The sequence below is a fragment of the Hibiscus syriacus genome, unplaced genomic scaffold (assembly GCF_006381635.1).
Source record: "Hibiscus syriacus cultivar Baekdansim isolate YM2019G1 unplaced genomic scaffold, ASM638163v2 tig00111022_pilon, whole genome shotgun sequence".
Taxonomy (NCBI): domain Eukaryota; kingdom Viridiplantae; phylum Streptophyta; class Magnoliopsida; order Malvales; family Malvaceae; genus Hibiscus; species Hibiscus syriacus.
Genome location: NW_024062956.1, coordinates 211,930 through 225,165, shown reverse-complemented (window position 1 = coordinate 225,165; position 13,236 = coordinate 211,930). Strand labels below are relative to the sequence as shown.

The 13,236-nt window shown below is 35.0% G+C and overlaps 1 protein-coding gene across 1 annotated transcript; it reads right to left on the bottom strand.

The window, feature by feature from the left end:
* Positions 1 to 400: 400 nt before the first annotated feature.
* LOC120150647 (synaptotagmin-5-like) lies at positions 401 to 6,141 on the bottom strand. Its single transcript, XM_039163286.1, has 12 exons — positions 5,993 to 6,141; positions 5,754 to 5,909; positions 5,537 to 5,657; positions 5,024 to 5,145; positions 4,240 to 4,341; positions 3,571 to 3,645; positions 2,466 to 2,545; positions 2,129 to 2,279; positions 1,784 to 2,014; positions 1,164 to 1,463; positions 969 to 1,082; positions 401 to 863 (listed from the first exon to the last, which is right to left on the bottom strand). The coding sequence occupies exons 1-12, from the start codon at positions 6,095 to 6,097 to the stop codon at positions 717 to 719; spliced, it is 1,704 nt and encodes a 567-aa protein (XP_039019217.1). The 5' UTR covers positions 6,098 to 6,141; the 3' UTR covers positions 401 to 716.
* Positions 6,142 to 13,236: the final 7,095 nt, after the last annotated feature.

The following is a 13,236-nucleotide window of genomic DNA, read 5'->3' as shown; positions in this document are numbered from 1 at the left end:
TATTGAACTATGATGATGAAGGGTTCGATTATCGCTTAACTTAGGGTTTCATTTATTTTTATACAGATTAAAGATGACATTCATATATGAGTTCAGGCCAATACAAGGCTTGAAGCTCTGTTAATGGCAATATAAATTGCCAGAAAATGAGGCAAGTTTGTTTGAAGACGAGTAGCACTGAGCATGTGGGGATTGGAATGATTGTTGTTGTTCCGATTTTATGGCCCTTCTGCGTACAAAGGCTATAAAAAATAAAGGCTTCGAAGCATTGGAGAATGGTCAAGAAAACAGTCTATAACTGGAATAGTCTTCTCAATCAAACAGATGATATTGTATGCAGGCTATTTTTCGAGTTCATCCTAGCTTCAATCAAGGCAATAGTACTAACCAACAATCAATGTCAAAAGAAAACCTTGAATTTGATAAGAAATACCGCATGCCAAGGCCTTGGGGTCAAATCCCAATTTCTCATGTATTCTAATTGGTATCCAAAACTCGAACTTTACAGTCTAGAGCAGCTAAGTGAAAAATTATACATGCAAAGTTTCAACTATTAGCCCTTACAGGGTATCGGCACAGTAGTTTGAGCACCCTCTGAGAGCTATGGTTTACTGAAATGTGAGGGGTTGGAATAAAGTGGCTTTCGGCATGCGACTTGAGTCAAACTCGAACCTGCAGAGTTCTCTAAACTCAGAACCTACCAGTCTTTGTATCGCTTAGGAATCACGGAAAATTGGCTGTGGCATCCACTTAAGGTTGAGATTCAATTTTCCAGATTTAGCTCCCTCTAGCGGCAGGCAATCTGTGTATTCTCCTTCTAATATAACCCTTGTCAAAGTCAAAATGCACCTCCCCATGTAATCCTGCAAGAACACGATTGAAAAGAAAAGGGAAAACAGGAACTATGGCAAAAACCAGAATTTATATGACTTCTAAGGAAGAATTAAGAGTTATAGCAAATAATTTACCTTCCCAAAAGTGTCATGGTCCCAGACTTCAAGGATTAGCATATCGTGTAATCCATCCTCGACAACGAAATCAAAAGTTTGATTCCAAACAGGATTCAAGCTGTCATTCACAACCTAACAAGGGAAACAACTGTCAAACATTCTTTCTGTCCCCACCCCATCCCTCAAGGATAGAAAACAATAGGCAAATCTTACCCTAGTTCTGTTTCTTGCCTCTGATTTCTTCATTGTGAGTACAGCATAGGGATCAGCCTTTCCCATTAAATCTACAATAGGCAAATCTTCCGCAGATATCACAGTCACAGACAGTACTCCTCTAATAATAGCCTCTCTTTTCTTATGTGTATCTGCTTTCTCATTTTCGATATCATATGTTCCATTTGCTCCTCCATTTTTAAGAACCCTCTCCAAAGAGGTCATTGAAATGTCAGAGGAAAAGGGGTTTTTAAAACTGTTCTCCATGCCAAAGGGACAGTACAAGAGCTCCAAGTGCACCTAATAATCATCATACAATTTCATGCAAAACATAAATATCATCATTTTCATAGAAATACAAAATTTCTAGGAAGGGAAAACACCCTAAGAAAAAAATAAATTAAGAAATTTATAACTTGAAGAGTGAGTGAATGAGGCATGCAATTTCTACGCATAGCACTTTGAACCTACTGCAGGCATCACAATTTGAAAGAATAAAAAGCTACTATAGAAAGGAATTTCCCTTGAACAAATTCAATTTAGTGAAAATACATGCCAGCATACGAATGCTTAAACTATTATTAATTTATTATACTAAGGAGGATAATCAATGTGCTCACCTGCCCCCTGTACTTAGAGTCTCTCTGGATCTCCAAGTCTTTAACCAGATTCAACCAGACATCCTTCACTTTACCAGGTTCAAGTTCACTTAGAAGTACTTGAGCACATCCAATAAGCTCGGATGCCTGAACCCCTTCATCATCATAAACTCTTACCACCAAGTGCTGAGTTGTTGCATCCTCAATGACAAATTCAAAGTGTTCATTCCATATAGGATTCAACTGATTGTTCTGGGAAATACACATGTAAAAAGAATCTTCTGAACCTATTGAAAAGTTATTGAAATAATTTGTCTTTCTCTAGGAATGAACAAAGAGGAAGCAGGGAGGGGAATGAGAACTTACAATTGTTTTACTTTTTTTTGTTCTTGCAGGTAAAGGGCGTACATATAAAACGGCATAGGGATCCGATTTTCCAATAATATCTTTGTTTGTTAACTCACGGGCCTGGATAAGCTTCACCTCTAGCATTCCAACAGGCTTTAACTCCAAATCACTGAAAATATAGACATTAAGTTCTTTGACCATCAAATCTGCCCCTACTTAGATGTTGAAGGAGAGAGACAGAGATAGAAGGCTCTTTGTATACTGTCCATACTTTAGCCTAAAGTCCCTAATACTTTCTTTTTTACATTGAACAAGATTATTAAATATTATAATGACAAAAAAGGAAAAGACATACCTGTAGTCTCCAGGCAAAATGGGAATAATTTTTCTCACAGGCCACATGATAGAATCTTCAATAGCATCATGGATTGTGCTCTGTATGGACAAAAATATGTAAAATATTTTCGACGTATTAACAAACCTTCCATCTCACAGAGTTCAACACCCCAAAAAAGAGACTTAGGATAATACATAACCATGTAAATCATGGAGAGCAATATCAGAGGTCAATTACTAACTTACATGAAAGGTATAGCAAGCCTAACCATATAAAAGAAGAGGTCCATAAGATTTTTAGATTACCATCACCGTTAATCATTTCATACAGAACATAAAGCTTACATGACGCTACAAAAGATAACATGAGGTTACATCTATAGAAGTTACAAGTTAAAATCAATTCAAGAGCCAAATCCTAAGGCAAGATATTCACTCTGGACAGTTAACTAGGGAAATAACTTAGTTTAAGAATAAAAGTCAAATTCATGAACAACTTGCATTAATAAGGCAGGGGTTACAAAAGTTTAAATTTCTATAAGCTGGATACTATTACATGCTTTCACTTGGGTTGTATAATACATTAATCAATTAAACCAATGGAACATTCTAACTTCTAGACCTTGTACAAGAACAATCAAAATGAAATTATGTTTGCAAACTAACCTAAGTTATCCCAAAAGAAACACAGCCAACAACTTCTGATGAACCACCATATAACAATCATATGCATCAGTTTATATCAGGGTCAAACATATAGAAACTTTGACAGTAACTGCAGCAAAAAAATCACCACCAGTGACAAATCCTTGAGTTCACAACAAATTGGTTATCATGGTTGCATATTCTCAAAAATTGTCCATCAAATTATGTTACCTAGGCTTGGGGGTCCATGTTTGATAGGGTATGTGCCCAGTATAGGTCCTCAATTTTTCTAAGTTTTCCACATATTTGGAGGATCATATTCCATAACCATGTCCGAATATGTGCCAAACTTAAGGTGTTTGGAAAAAGTACAATAATGCAAAAATCAAGACCATATTAATAATTTAAACTAGATTGATACAGTAGAAAATTCATATGTTGAAGTAATATAGCAATCCAGTGTCAAAAATCATGCAAACCTCAATAGCATCAGCAAGTCCAGGAACAGTTGACATGTCACCGCCAATGACTTTCAGGGTGAAATCCAACTTTTTCTGCAAGCAACAAAAAACGCACAATTCACCTACTTATATCAATTGCGTGGATATGTGTAATTCCAGCATGCAGAGTGTGTAATGAACCCGAGCATATAAGTGCAAAATTATAAGCCTTCAGTGATGTAGCTAGTCTAAAATTAGCTCCACTAGGATATCATAAACAATTACTTCAACTCAAGTTATTTTTGCATCAGTTCTTACCAATATTTTATATACAGCAGTGCTATGATTCCTTTTTAACAATCGAATCAAGCACCAAAATAAAAGGCAATAGACACATGAAACAAGAATGACTGTCAATTACTACTGTATTAAATGGGAACTAATGCAATTAACACCTGCTTATATGCATGAGTACAATTGAGTTGCTTAGCGTCTTGACCTTAACCAATTTAATGAACAGCATACCATTAGGAAAATTCCTCCAACCATCAGATTGCTCTTTCTTTGGGTTCCAAAGGTATGCAGTCAGGGAAATGTTATATGCATCTCAATCACATTTTTTCTATGTCTACAATTTAAGCTCTTTCTTCAGGGTAAAAACATGTGCTCACATGCATTAACTGGAAATATCAGATACAAATAACACACCTTTTTTCTCAGAGAATAACAAACAGCTCCAAAGCAAGGAAACTCATTCACCAGGGGTTTAAATATCAACCTGAAAACTCCAGTGAATCCAATATCTTTCACCTAAGTCAGATGAAAAAGGAATTTAACATCAAGAGCTCTTGTTCTGAACGAAAAAACTTAACAACTTGAAACAAAAACAGGATGCTGTTATATAAGATTAAATCCATTGCCAAAGACAAGTGAAGCATTAAAAGAGAGAGAGACTACAATAGATATACAAGATTTGATGCTTACAAGCATAGTATGCAATGTCAAAAAGGATGGTGGAATAGTTCCAAACAACAAATATTACTATGAAATATACATCCAGGAAGTTAAGTTAGCATTAAGGGATATACTAAGCAATATATATAAGCCTTCTGCACGATGTTTTCGAGAAACCCATAGCTAGAGTGTAGCATATTAAAAGATCCCAGAACACTGTATATGCCTGGTCTTCATTTCTTTCAGTGGTCGAACTCTTCCATAACCACCCAAAAATTGCTCAGAAATTCCATAGTTTTAGAATCGCTATTCATTAAAGATGTACTTTTAATCACATCAATTGAACATTTTTTTATGACCATTCAATAGGATCAACAATGGAAAACCAGAAATTTGACAGCTTACTACATATGATGATGAAAAATGTTATAACTCTAAATTCTAGAAGCATAAAGCATTAATACATCTCCTGAGAAGACATTAATGGGAAACCCAAGCAAGAAACCATCAGAAATAAGCAAACTCATAAAGATGGTACCTGTACAGGTAGTGATACACCAAGATAGGTCTTGATAGCAAGTAATATATTTGAATTTGCATCCCACTGCATTTCCAACTCCATTGTAATACTATCAGCTCCATCTTCAACAATTCTTACTCCTAAAGAATGACCTTACTTTTTAAGGTTACCAAAAATTCTAACCAATTTTTACAATCTTTCACTCCAAAATTCGACCAGAAATGTCTCATTTTATAGAGACAAATAGGAGTGTTTTTGGATTAAGAAAAAGAAGTAAACAGTATTTACGAAGATTAAAAAAATTGAACTTCATGGTCCATGGATAACAGATTGCTACATACATTATTCCCCTACACTATCATCTAGGACTATAACAGTTATGTTCCGAATTCAAACTGATTTTTTATTTCTAGTCATTCGCTATAAAATAATGCCATAATTTATTTACAAAGCCAAATAAAAATAGCATTGAGAAAGCCATGAGAACAAAAATTTTCACATTGTGAGAATAAATTACTTAAATTAACTAACCAGTAAACTGTGGTGCAACAGTGCCGAGAGTAAACTTGGAGAATTTCAAAGAAGACAATAAAACCGGCCTGTATTGTTCCAGCACCGGTTCGACCGACGCCTTTATCAGATCAGATGCTGCCTATAACACCAAATTTAACAATCTTTTATATAAAAAAAATGGAACTCGAAATCTTGTATCTGTTTGATCTATTGCATTCATTAAAAAGAGCTTGACCTCATTAACATAAGGCCAGATCTTCGTAAGGTGCTGATTAAGCCAAGTCAACTTCTGGCTCTGCGAGAAGACCACCCAAGAAGGGTAGAATTCCGCCGGCAAGATCTTTCTAGAATCATCGACTGTCATTCTTGCAAAAGCAGCCACCGTCGTCGCCTGCAATGAAACCAAAAAGAAAATTAGAAAATAGAAAGTAAATCAAATTCAAAAGAAAGGAGAGCAGAAATGAGAGGACTAACGAGCTTAGTTCGAAGCTTGGATCGAGAGTTCTCGGAACGAACAAAGAGTACGATAATGGCAACGCCGACGAGAAGACCGAAGACAAGTCCGACAAGGAAGCCCATTTTCCGAATACACAGAGTCACTGTAAGATTGGATATTTTAAAGAAGAAATTACTGTTCCTGTATTGTAATTACTTTGTTCCCGATATCATAATGTCGTTAAATGTTAATGGTCAAATTTCGCGAAAAATCCTTGTATCATGTATATTTGATGGTTTTAGTCTCTATTATGATTCGATGATTTATAATCTCTAATTTTTCAAAATGTGTAGTTTTAGTTGTAAACAAGCACGGACGTAAGATTTTTTATTAGGAATAATAGACTTCTAAAATTTTAAGAGGATATAAACTTATAAAATTTTACGAAGGGCGAAAATAGATTATCAATAAAAAATACAAATAATATATATATATATATATATATATATATATATATATATATATATGATAATTTAAAATTTGAGTAACATACACAAATGATATCACAACTATATGATATTGTTTTGTTGAGTCTCCAACTATTAAAAGTTACAAAATGATCAATTATTTATTATGTTCCAAAATCATCATTTTTCGTTAAAAAAATACGAGCTAGATGTTAACATGTTTCGTGAGACTTGATGGTCGTTTGAGATTATGAAATCAGAATTTTATCATATCTCAGTCAGCAGGTTAACTTCTAGCTCAAACTATAGTCAATTTTTAATGGAGAATGATGAGTAGATCATATAAATAGTCAGATAATCATTTTATAACTTTTAATAGTCAAGGGACTTAACAAAACAATGTATTATAGTCGAATGACTATTTTATAACTTTCAATAGTCAGGGACTCAACAAAACAACACTTTGTAATCCGTGAAACATTTATATATTTTACCCTTAAAAGAGAAATATAATATTTTTCAACTAGACAAAAATCGATATAAGAATCATAAATATGAAATTCGAAAAGTATAAAGTACAAACGATCAAATTATCCTATAAAAACTTAACCGAACATGGCGTCAGGAAGGAGAGGAGGATTGGTGAGAGCAGACCAAAAGTCAATGGTTCATTCTGTCTTTGTCAACAATGTAAGCAAAAGGATCCACCCATCCACTCTTAAATAAGCGTTTCAGGAGTATGGTGCAGTGGAGGATGTGTTCATTGCGTACATAAGTAGAAAGAGGCTCTTAGATGGTTCTACCTTTGCGTTTGTTAGGTTTAGAAGCATGAACGAAGCTAATGCAACGGTCCAGAGGGCAGATGGGAGATTCTGTTAATAAGGTCTGGAAATCGGCTCTAAGGGATTCCAGGACTTTTAAAGATGCTTTGGCTGGCGTGAATGATAAAGCTCGTATGCCAAAGGGAAAGGACTCAGTGTTGCAACAATGGAGGGTTATAGATTCTGGTGTTACTGTCCATGTTAGTATTTCGGAAGATTGCGCCTCAAACTCAAATCCGACTAGTCAAGCATCTGGATCGAATTTAGTGGTTTTGAGGAATGAGCTTAGGTAGAGAGAGAGTTGCATGGTCAGTAAAATCAAAATGATGTATAATGAGGAGATAGTCCAGACAGCGTTCCAAGCAGAAGGTTTTGATGTTAGGGTAAGTATTTGGCACGATATGCTAGTGGTCATTCAGTTTAAAGGGGATTCGGAGCATCAGTTGTGCTGGGATAGAAGAGTTGAATGGCTTCAATTTTGGTTTGATGAATTGGAACTGTTAGAAGGGTATGAGAAGAAAATTAAAAGGACAATTTGGGTTGTTTTGAAAGATGTCCCTTTGATAGTATGGAGCAATAAGTTTTTTAATGACTTGGGAAGTTTATGGGGCTCAGTTGTCTTAATCCATGAGGATACATGTAATAGAGCAAGATTCAACGAAGCTAGGGTGCTCCTAGAAGTTTAATATGCGTCATCGGTGCCTGAGAAATGTATTATAATCATTAACGGTAGGGCTTATACCATTAAATTTTTTACGGAAGATCATGAAGAAGAAAGAGTTTTTATCGATGGTTTTCCGATCGGTGGTGTAGCATGGCAACCAGTAGTTGATGATGATGGTATGTTTCCAAGGCTGCAGGAGAAGTGTGCTAATATTGCTGGTATCGATGTAGGATATAATGATGATAGAGTTAATGAGGTACAGAGCCAGAGGAGTGATAACGGTGGGCTGACAGGTAGGAATATGCATGCAGACCCGTGCGTTGGAAATATGGATGAAGTGGCTGATGATTTACATGACGTGCCAATTTTATCTATAGATGGGTCCATTAATCAAATGATGGATGAAAGCATTGGGTTAGTTGAAATTAATAGAGAGCCAACCCAATATGGATTGACCCATTCCATTTCTAACAGCTCAAGACTGCTTGAAGTCCCAATTGAAGAAATCTCATCGTTGCAAGGCCTTTGTGGTTGCTAATCTGGAAAATGTTTCTGTGCACCAAAAAGAGAAAATTCCATTTTCTTTTGAAGGAGTGCTGGTGTCTGCTGTGGGCAATACTGATATTGGTCACAAGGATTCATACATGTAGCTCGGTTGTCAAGCTCAGATAAGAAATAATTCCATAAAAATGAAGAAAAATGCGAAGGGAGGCGGGGGTAGGATTGTTCCTGCGAAAGTCCAAAAGGGAGGTGATCCTTCCAGTGGAGCTAATTTTGTTCGACCTTTAGGAAATGTAATCGAAGCGGAGGCAGTCTTAGCAGTGGTAGATACTCTGGGGGTGCAGTTTGGAGTCTCAAGGAAAAGAGTGATCGAGAGGTTGAAGTCAATAGAATAATCAGGCAAGCCTTGTTTTGTTTAGTTAGTGAGTTATGGGTGTAATTATTCTGTGGGTTTTCTCTTTTAATTTATGGAATTAGGAATATCTATATTATCATGGAATATTAGAGGGCTGGGAAAGAGGGAGAAAGTTAGAGTTGTGTGTCATTTTGCTGAATCAAATAAGGTAAATATGGTGCTGATTCAGGAAACAAAAGTTATGAGTTTACAAGCTGTGGTAGAAAGAAGGCTAAAGGGGAGAATTTGTAGGGAGTTGGTATGTGCTCCGGCAGAAGGTGTATCTGGTGGGTTGGTTTCTATGTGGGATGGGAATTTTTTTAATGTTAGTTACCAGAATGTTTACATAAGATTTATTGTATTGAAAAGTCAGACTGTTCAGTATAATTTGGAAATAGGCATCATCAACGTTTATGGTCCGAATGTTTATAGTGAAAAAGTGTTTTTTTTATCAGTTAAGTAGCATCATAGATAATATGAAGGTTACGGTGATTGTGAGGGGGATTTCAATATTGTTAGGTCGGACTTGGAAAGAACAGGGGGTCATGACATCTCGAACTCAATGCTGATTTTTGAAGAGTTCATCTCCAAATGGGAATTGGTTGATGTTCCTATCTCGGGTAATATTTTTATATGGTTTAGGGGTGGGTCATGTACAGCGGCCAGTAGGCTAGATAGATTTTTAATCTCAGCCGATATTGCGTGTTTAAGTACAAATTTGGTGCAGGATACTCTCCACAGAAGCCTTTCAGACCATAATCCTATCCTGTTGTGCGAAAAAAGATCAAAAAGGCTTGCAGGCCATTTAAATGGTTTAACCATTGGGCGGATGACCATAAGCTAACTGATAAAATCAAGTGGGTATTTCGTGCAAATCAGGGAAAAGATATGAATATTGTGTTGTTGTTAGTGAAGAATGGGCTAAGGTCAGCAAGGAGATGAATTCAGAGTCGATTGAGGTCTTGGAAATAAAAATTGATTCATTAGAAAATTTATGCATGGTGAACCCAAGTGATCAGGCTGCCCAATCCGATCTTGTGTCAGTAAAAGCGAAGTTGTGGGCGGAGTTTAGGAAAGAGGAAAGAGAATGGTTGTAAAAGTCCAGATTAAAGTGGTTTAGAGAAGGTGATAAGAATACTAGATTCTTTCATCTTACAACTGCAATTAGAGGCCGAAAGAACCAGATCTCGAAACTGAAAATGCATAACTCGGTGTTCAAAAATAAGTCTGTTATTCAGTAAGCTTTCGTAAATCATTTTCGATCTTGGTATAACGATGTGAATACGATCCCGATTAAGAAGTATGGAGTTTCGTTTAAAAGGCTTAGCTCTGTATCCAGAAGGTGGCTTGAAAGTCCATTTTCGGAAGATGAAATATGGTTCACAATAAAAAAAATTTGAATGACACTAGAGCGTCGAGACCGGATGGCTTTAGCTTGAATTTTTTTAAGAATTTTTGGATGGATATCAAAAATGGAGTTATGAAGTTTTTGGACGACTTCTATTGGGGAAATATTTCAGACTTTTCTTTTAATAAGTCGTTCATAACACTTATTCCAAAGAAAATTCAAGCTGAATATCCTGAAGAATTCAGACGTATATCGTTGGTGGGGAGTATGTATAAAATCGTGGCACACATATTGGCAAAAAAAATGGCGTCTTGCTTAAATGAAGTGATCGGCGAAAACCAGTTTGCTTTTATGGTTGATAAGCAGGTTTTAGACTGTTCCTTGATAGTTAATGAAGTTATTGATGATTTAAGGAAAAATAAGAAAGAAACAATCATCGTAAAAGCGGATTTCAACAAAGCCTATGATTCCGTCGACTGGGATTTTTTTATTCTGATCCTAAAGAAAATGGGGTTTGGTAAAAGATGGAGGAGTTGGATTAAGATGTGTGTATTGTCCCCAAATATTATTGTTTTGGTTAACGAATGTCCGTCGAAATATTTTTCTATCAAAAGAGGACTTAGGCAAGGCTGCCCGCTGTCACCATTGTTGTTTAATGTTGTAGGTGAGGCTCTAAGTGGGCTATTTATAAAAGTTGTTGAGTTGCAAGTGTGTAGAGGGGTCCATATTGGTTCTACAAGATTGGGTGTCTTTCACATCCAATACGCTGACGATCTTATTATTTTCTCGGAAGCAAAAGAATATAAGATTAAAAGTCTGTTTTGAGTGCTAAAAAATTTTGAGGTTGTTGCTGGTTTGAAACTTAATATGCAGAAGACAAAACTATTTGGTATAAATATCGATGATTGCAGAGTTAAAGCATGGGTTGATTCCTTGTTGTGCGATTGGGCTAGGTTCCCTACGTCCTATTTGGGGCATCCGTTGGGTTATAAAAGAAATGTAACATCCCAAATCAGGGTCAGTGACTAAATTGCAAACTTTGAAAGTTTTGTGTTTAATTTAGAAATGAAATTAAAAGTCTCTGGATTTAAGTAAAGAATTTTAATATTGGATTAAATAGCAAAGATAGATGAACTAAAGGGGCAAAATGGTCTTTTCATGGGAAATATTTTTATCTTCCCTTTTTGAGTATTATATAAACGTGAGAGATATGAGAGAGTTCCAGACTTCTCTTCTTCATTCTCTTCTTTTCCACCGTGAAGCCATAAGCAAAGGTAAGATCTCTTGTTAGTTGATATTTTGCTGAATTTAGGATTTGGTTATGATTATTGGATGATAATTAAGCTTAAGGAAAGCTTAAATCATCTTAAAAACAAAGGATGGTGGAATTAGGAGAGATTAAAGATTTTGAGTTTTTGAATGAAATCTTGAAATAAAGTTGATAAGTTGAATTTTAAGTTGAATTTGACTTGTCAATAGTTGAATTAAGAGATTTGGAGTGATATAAAGGAATTTAGAACATGTTGAAATTTGAGTATAATTATTGAATTTCATTAAGAGGAGAGGATTTTGAGAATTAAGATGGGTTAAATGAGTACAAATGGGCTTAAGTATGTGTGTTTGAGTTTAGTATATGAAAGAGGTTGAAATATGAAGTGTTTAAGATGAAATAAAGTAAATTTCGTGTTGAAAATATGATTTCTGGGCTAGGGGAATCGATACCCATTCAAGGGGAATCGATACCCCCTCAAACGAACCAGAAATTCCAGAATCTCATAGGGGAACCGATTCCCCCACAGGAGGGAACCGATTCCCCCCTAAAGGAAAATTGTGAATATGGGTTTAATAAGTTCGCTTAAGTTGCTAGTATCCAATTACAAGGTGCAGGTATCTAATGATTGCCTCAAAATGTACATTTATGTAGATTCTGCGCGTAAAGCAATTCTGGAACATTTGGCAAGTAAGATCGATCAAGGGAAAGATAAGAGATTGAAATTGACTAGTGAGGCCATTGTGAGTGCATACTAGTGACATGTAGTGTTTAATGGAAATAAGACTTGCGATGAGTCTATTTCCTAGAGTAATATGCATGAAGTCATAGACATGATTATGTGTTGGTTATAACTATATGTGATTATATGTATTACATTGATTGTATGTATGCATGACTAAAGATAATGATATGCTTTGTATATGCTATATGATTTATGTAAGACTTTATTATGTAATAATGGAAGAACAAGGAATAAGTTATATGATAGAGTCATAAGAAATGAAATGAACATGAGAGAATAAGATAATCAAGTATAAGTCATATGATATGGTATAAGTGATTATACGAGAAATGTTAGGAGACTCTAAGAGAAAAGTATGAATTCGAGGGCATAAATAAGGATACATAAGTTATATAGAGAAGATTGATAAATTAAAGGAAACTATGGTTTATGTATTAAAGTGAAGAGCTACAAAGTTTTATTAAAGAGTATTGTGGAAGTTATGAGAAATTGAACTAAATAAATAGATGGTTTATATGAGTGAAAAGGGAAAATGATATAAAATAAGTGGAAATTATTTATAGGATAGAATGATACTAATTGAACCTGTAATATAAACTTTATAAAGGAGTACTTGGGTAAAATCATTATATGATACAATTATAGAATATTACTATACAAATTATATTAAAATAGTATATATGAGAATATAAGTAAGTTTATAGGTTATTGATAGGACATATAAGAGTATATAAATGTATGATAATATGAAAAAGTGAACTAAGTTTAATGATGTTGAACCCTATGAGTAGAAGTTATGTGATTATAAGTAACATGATTATATGATCACACGATATGATACATGATATGAGATATATGAAAGAGAAAATATATGTTATATGAAATATTATATGACTATGCGATTATATGAAAATGCTCTACGCGTAAGTGAACCATGTGTTTATATGTACATGTGATATGTGATTTATATGACGATGAGCTATGTGAAAGAACTACATGACTATGTGTATATGTGAATGTATGTTAACATAAATATTAATGCCCATGTTATGTGTCATGAGAGCTAGGGGTA

What these genes read in the sequence shown, in the direction of transcription:
- LOC120150647 (XM_039163286.1), bottom strand. Translation starts at nt 6,097, where the DNA reads ATGGGCTTCCTTGTCGGACTTGTCTTCGGTCTTCTCGTCGGCGTTGCC. An exon ending in GTTATTCTCTGAGAAAAAAG is followed by an intron (nt 3,646 to 4,239) that starts GTGTGTTATTTG and finishes TGTTGCTTGCAG; the next exon opens with AAAAAGTTGGATTTCACCCT. An exon ending in ACTCTAAGTACAGGGGGCAG is followed by an intron (nt 1,464 to 1,783) that starts GTGAGCACATTG and finishes GATGATTATTAG; the next exon opens with GTGCACTTGGAGCTCTTGTA.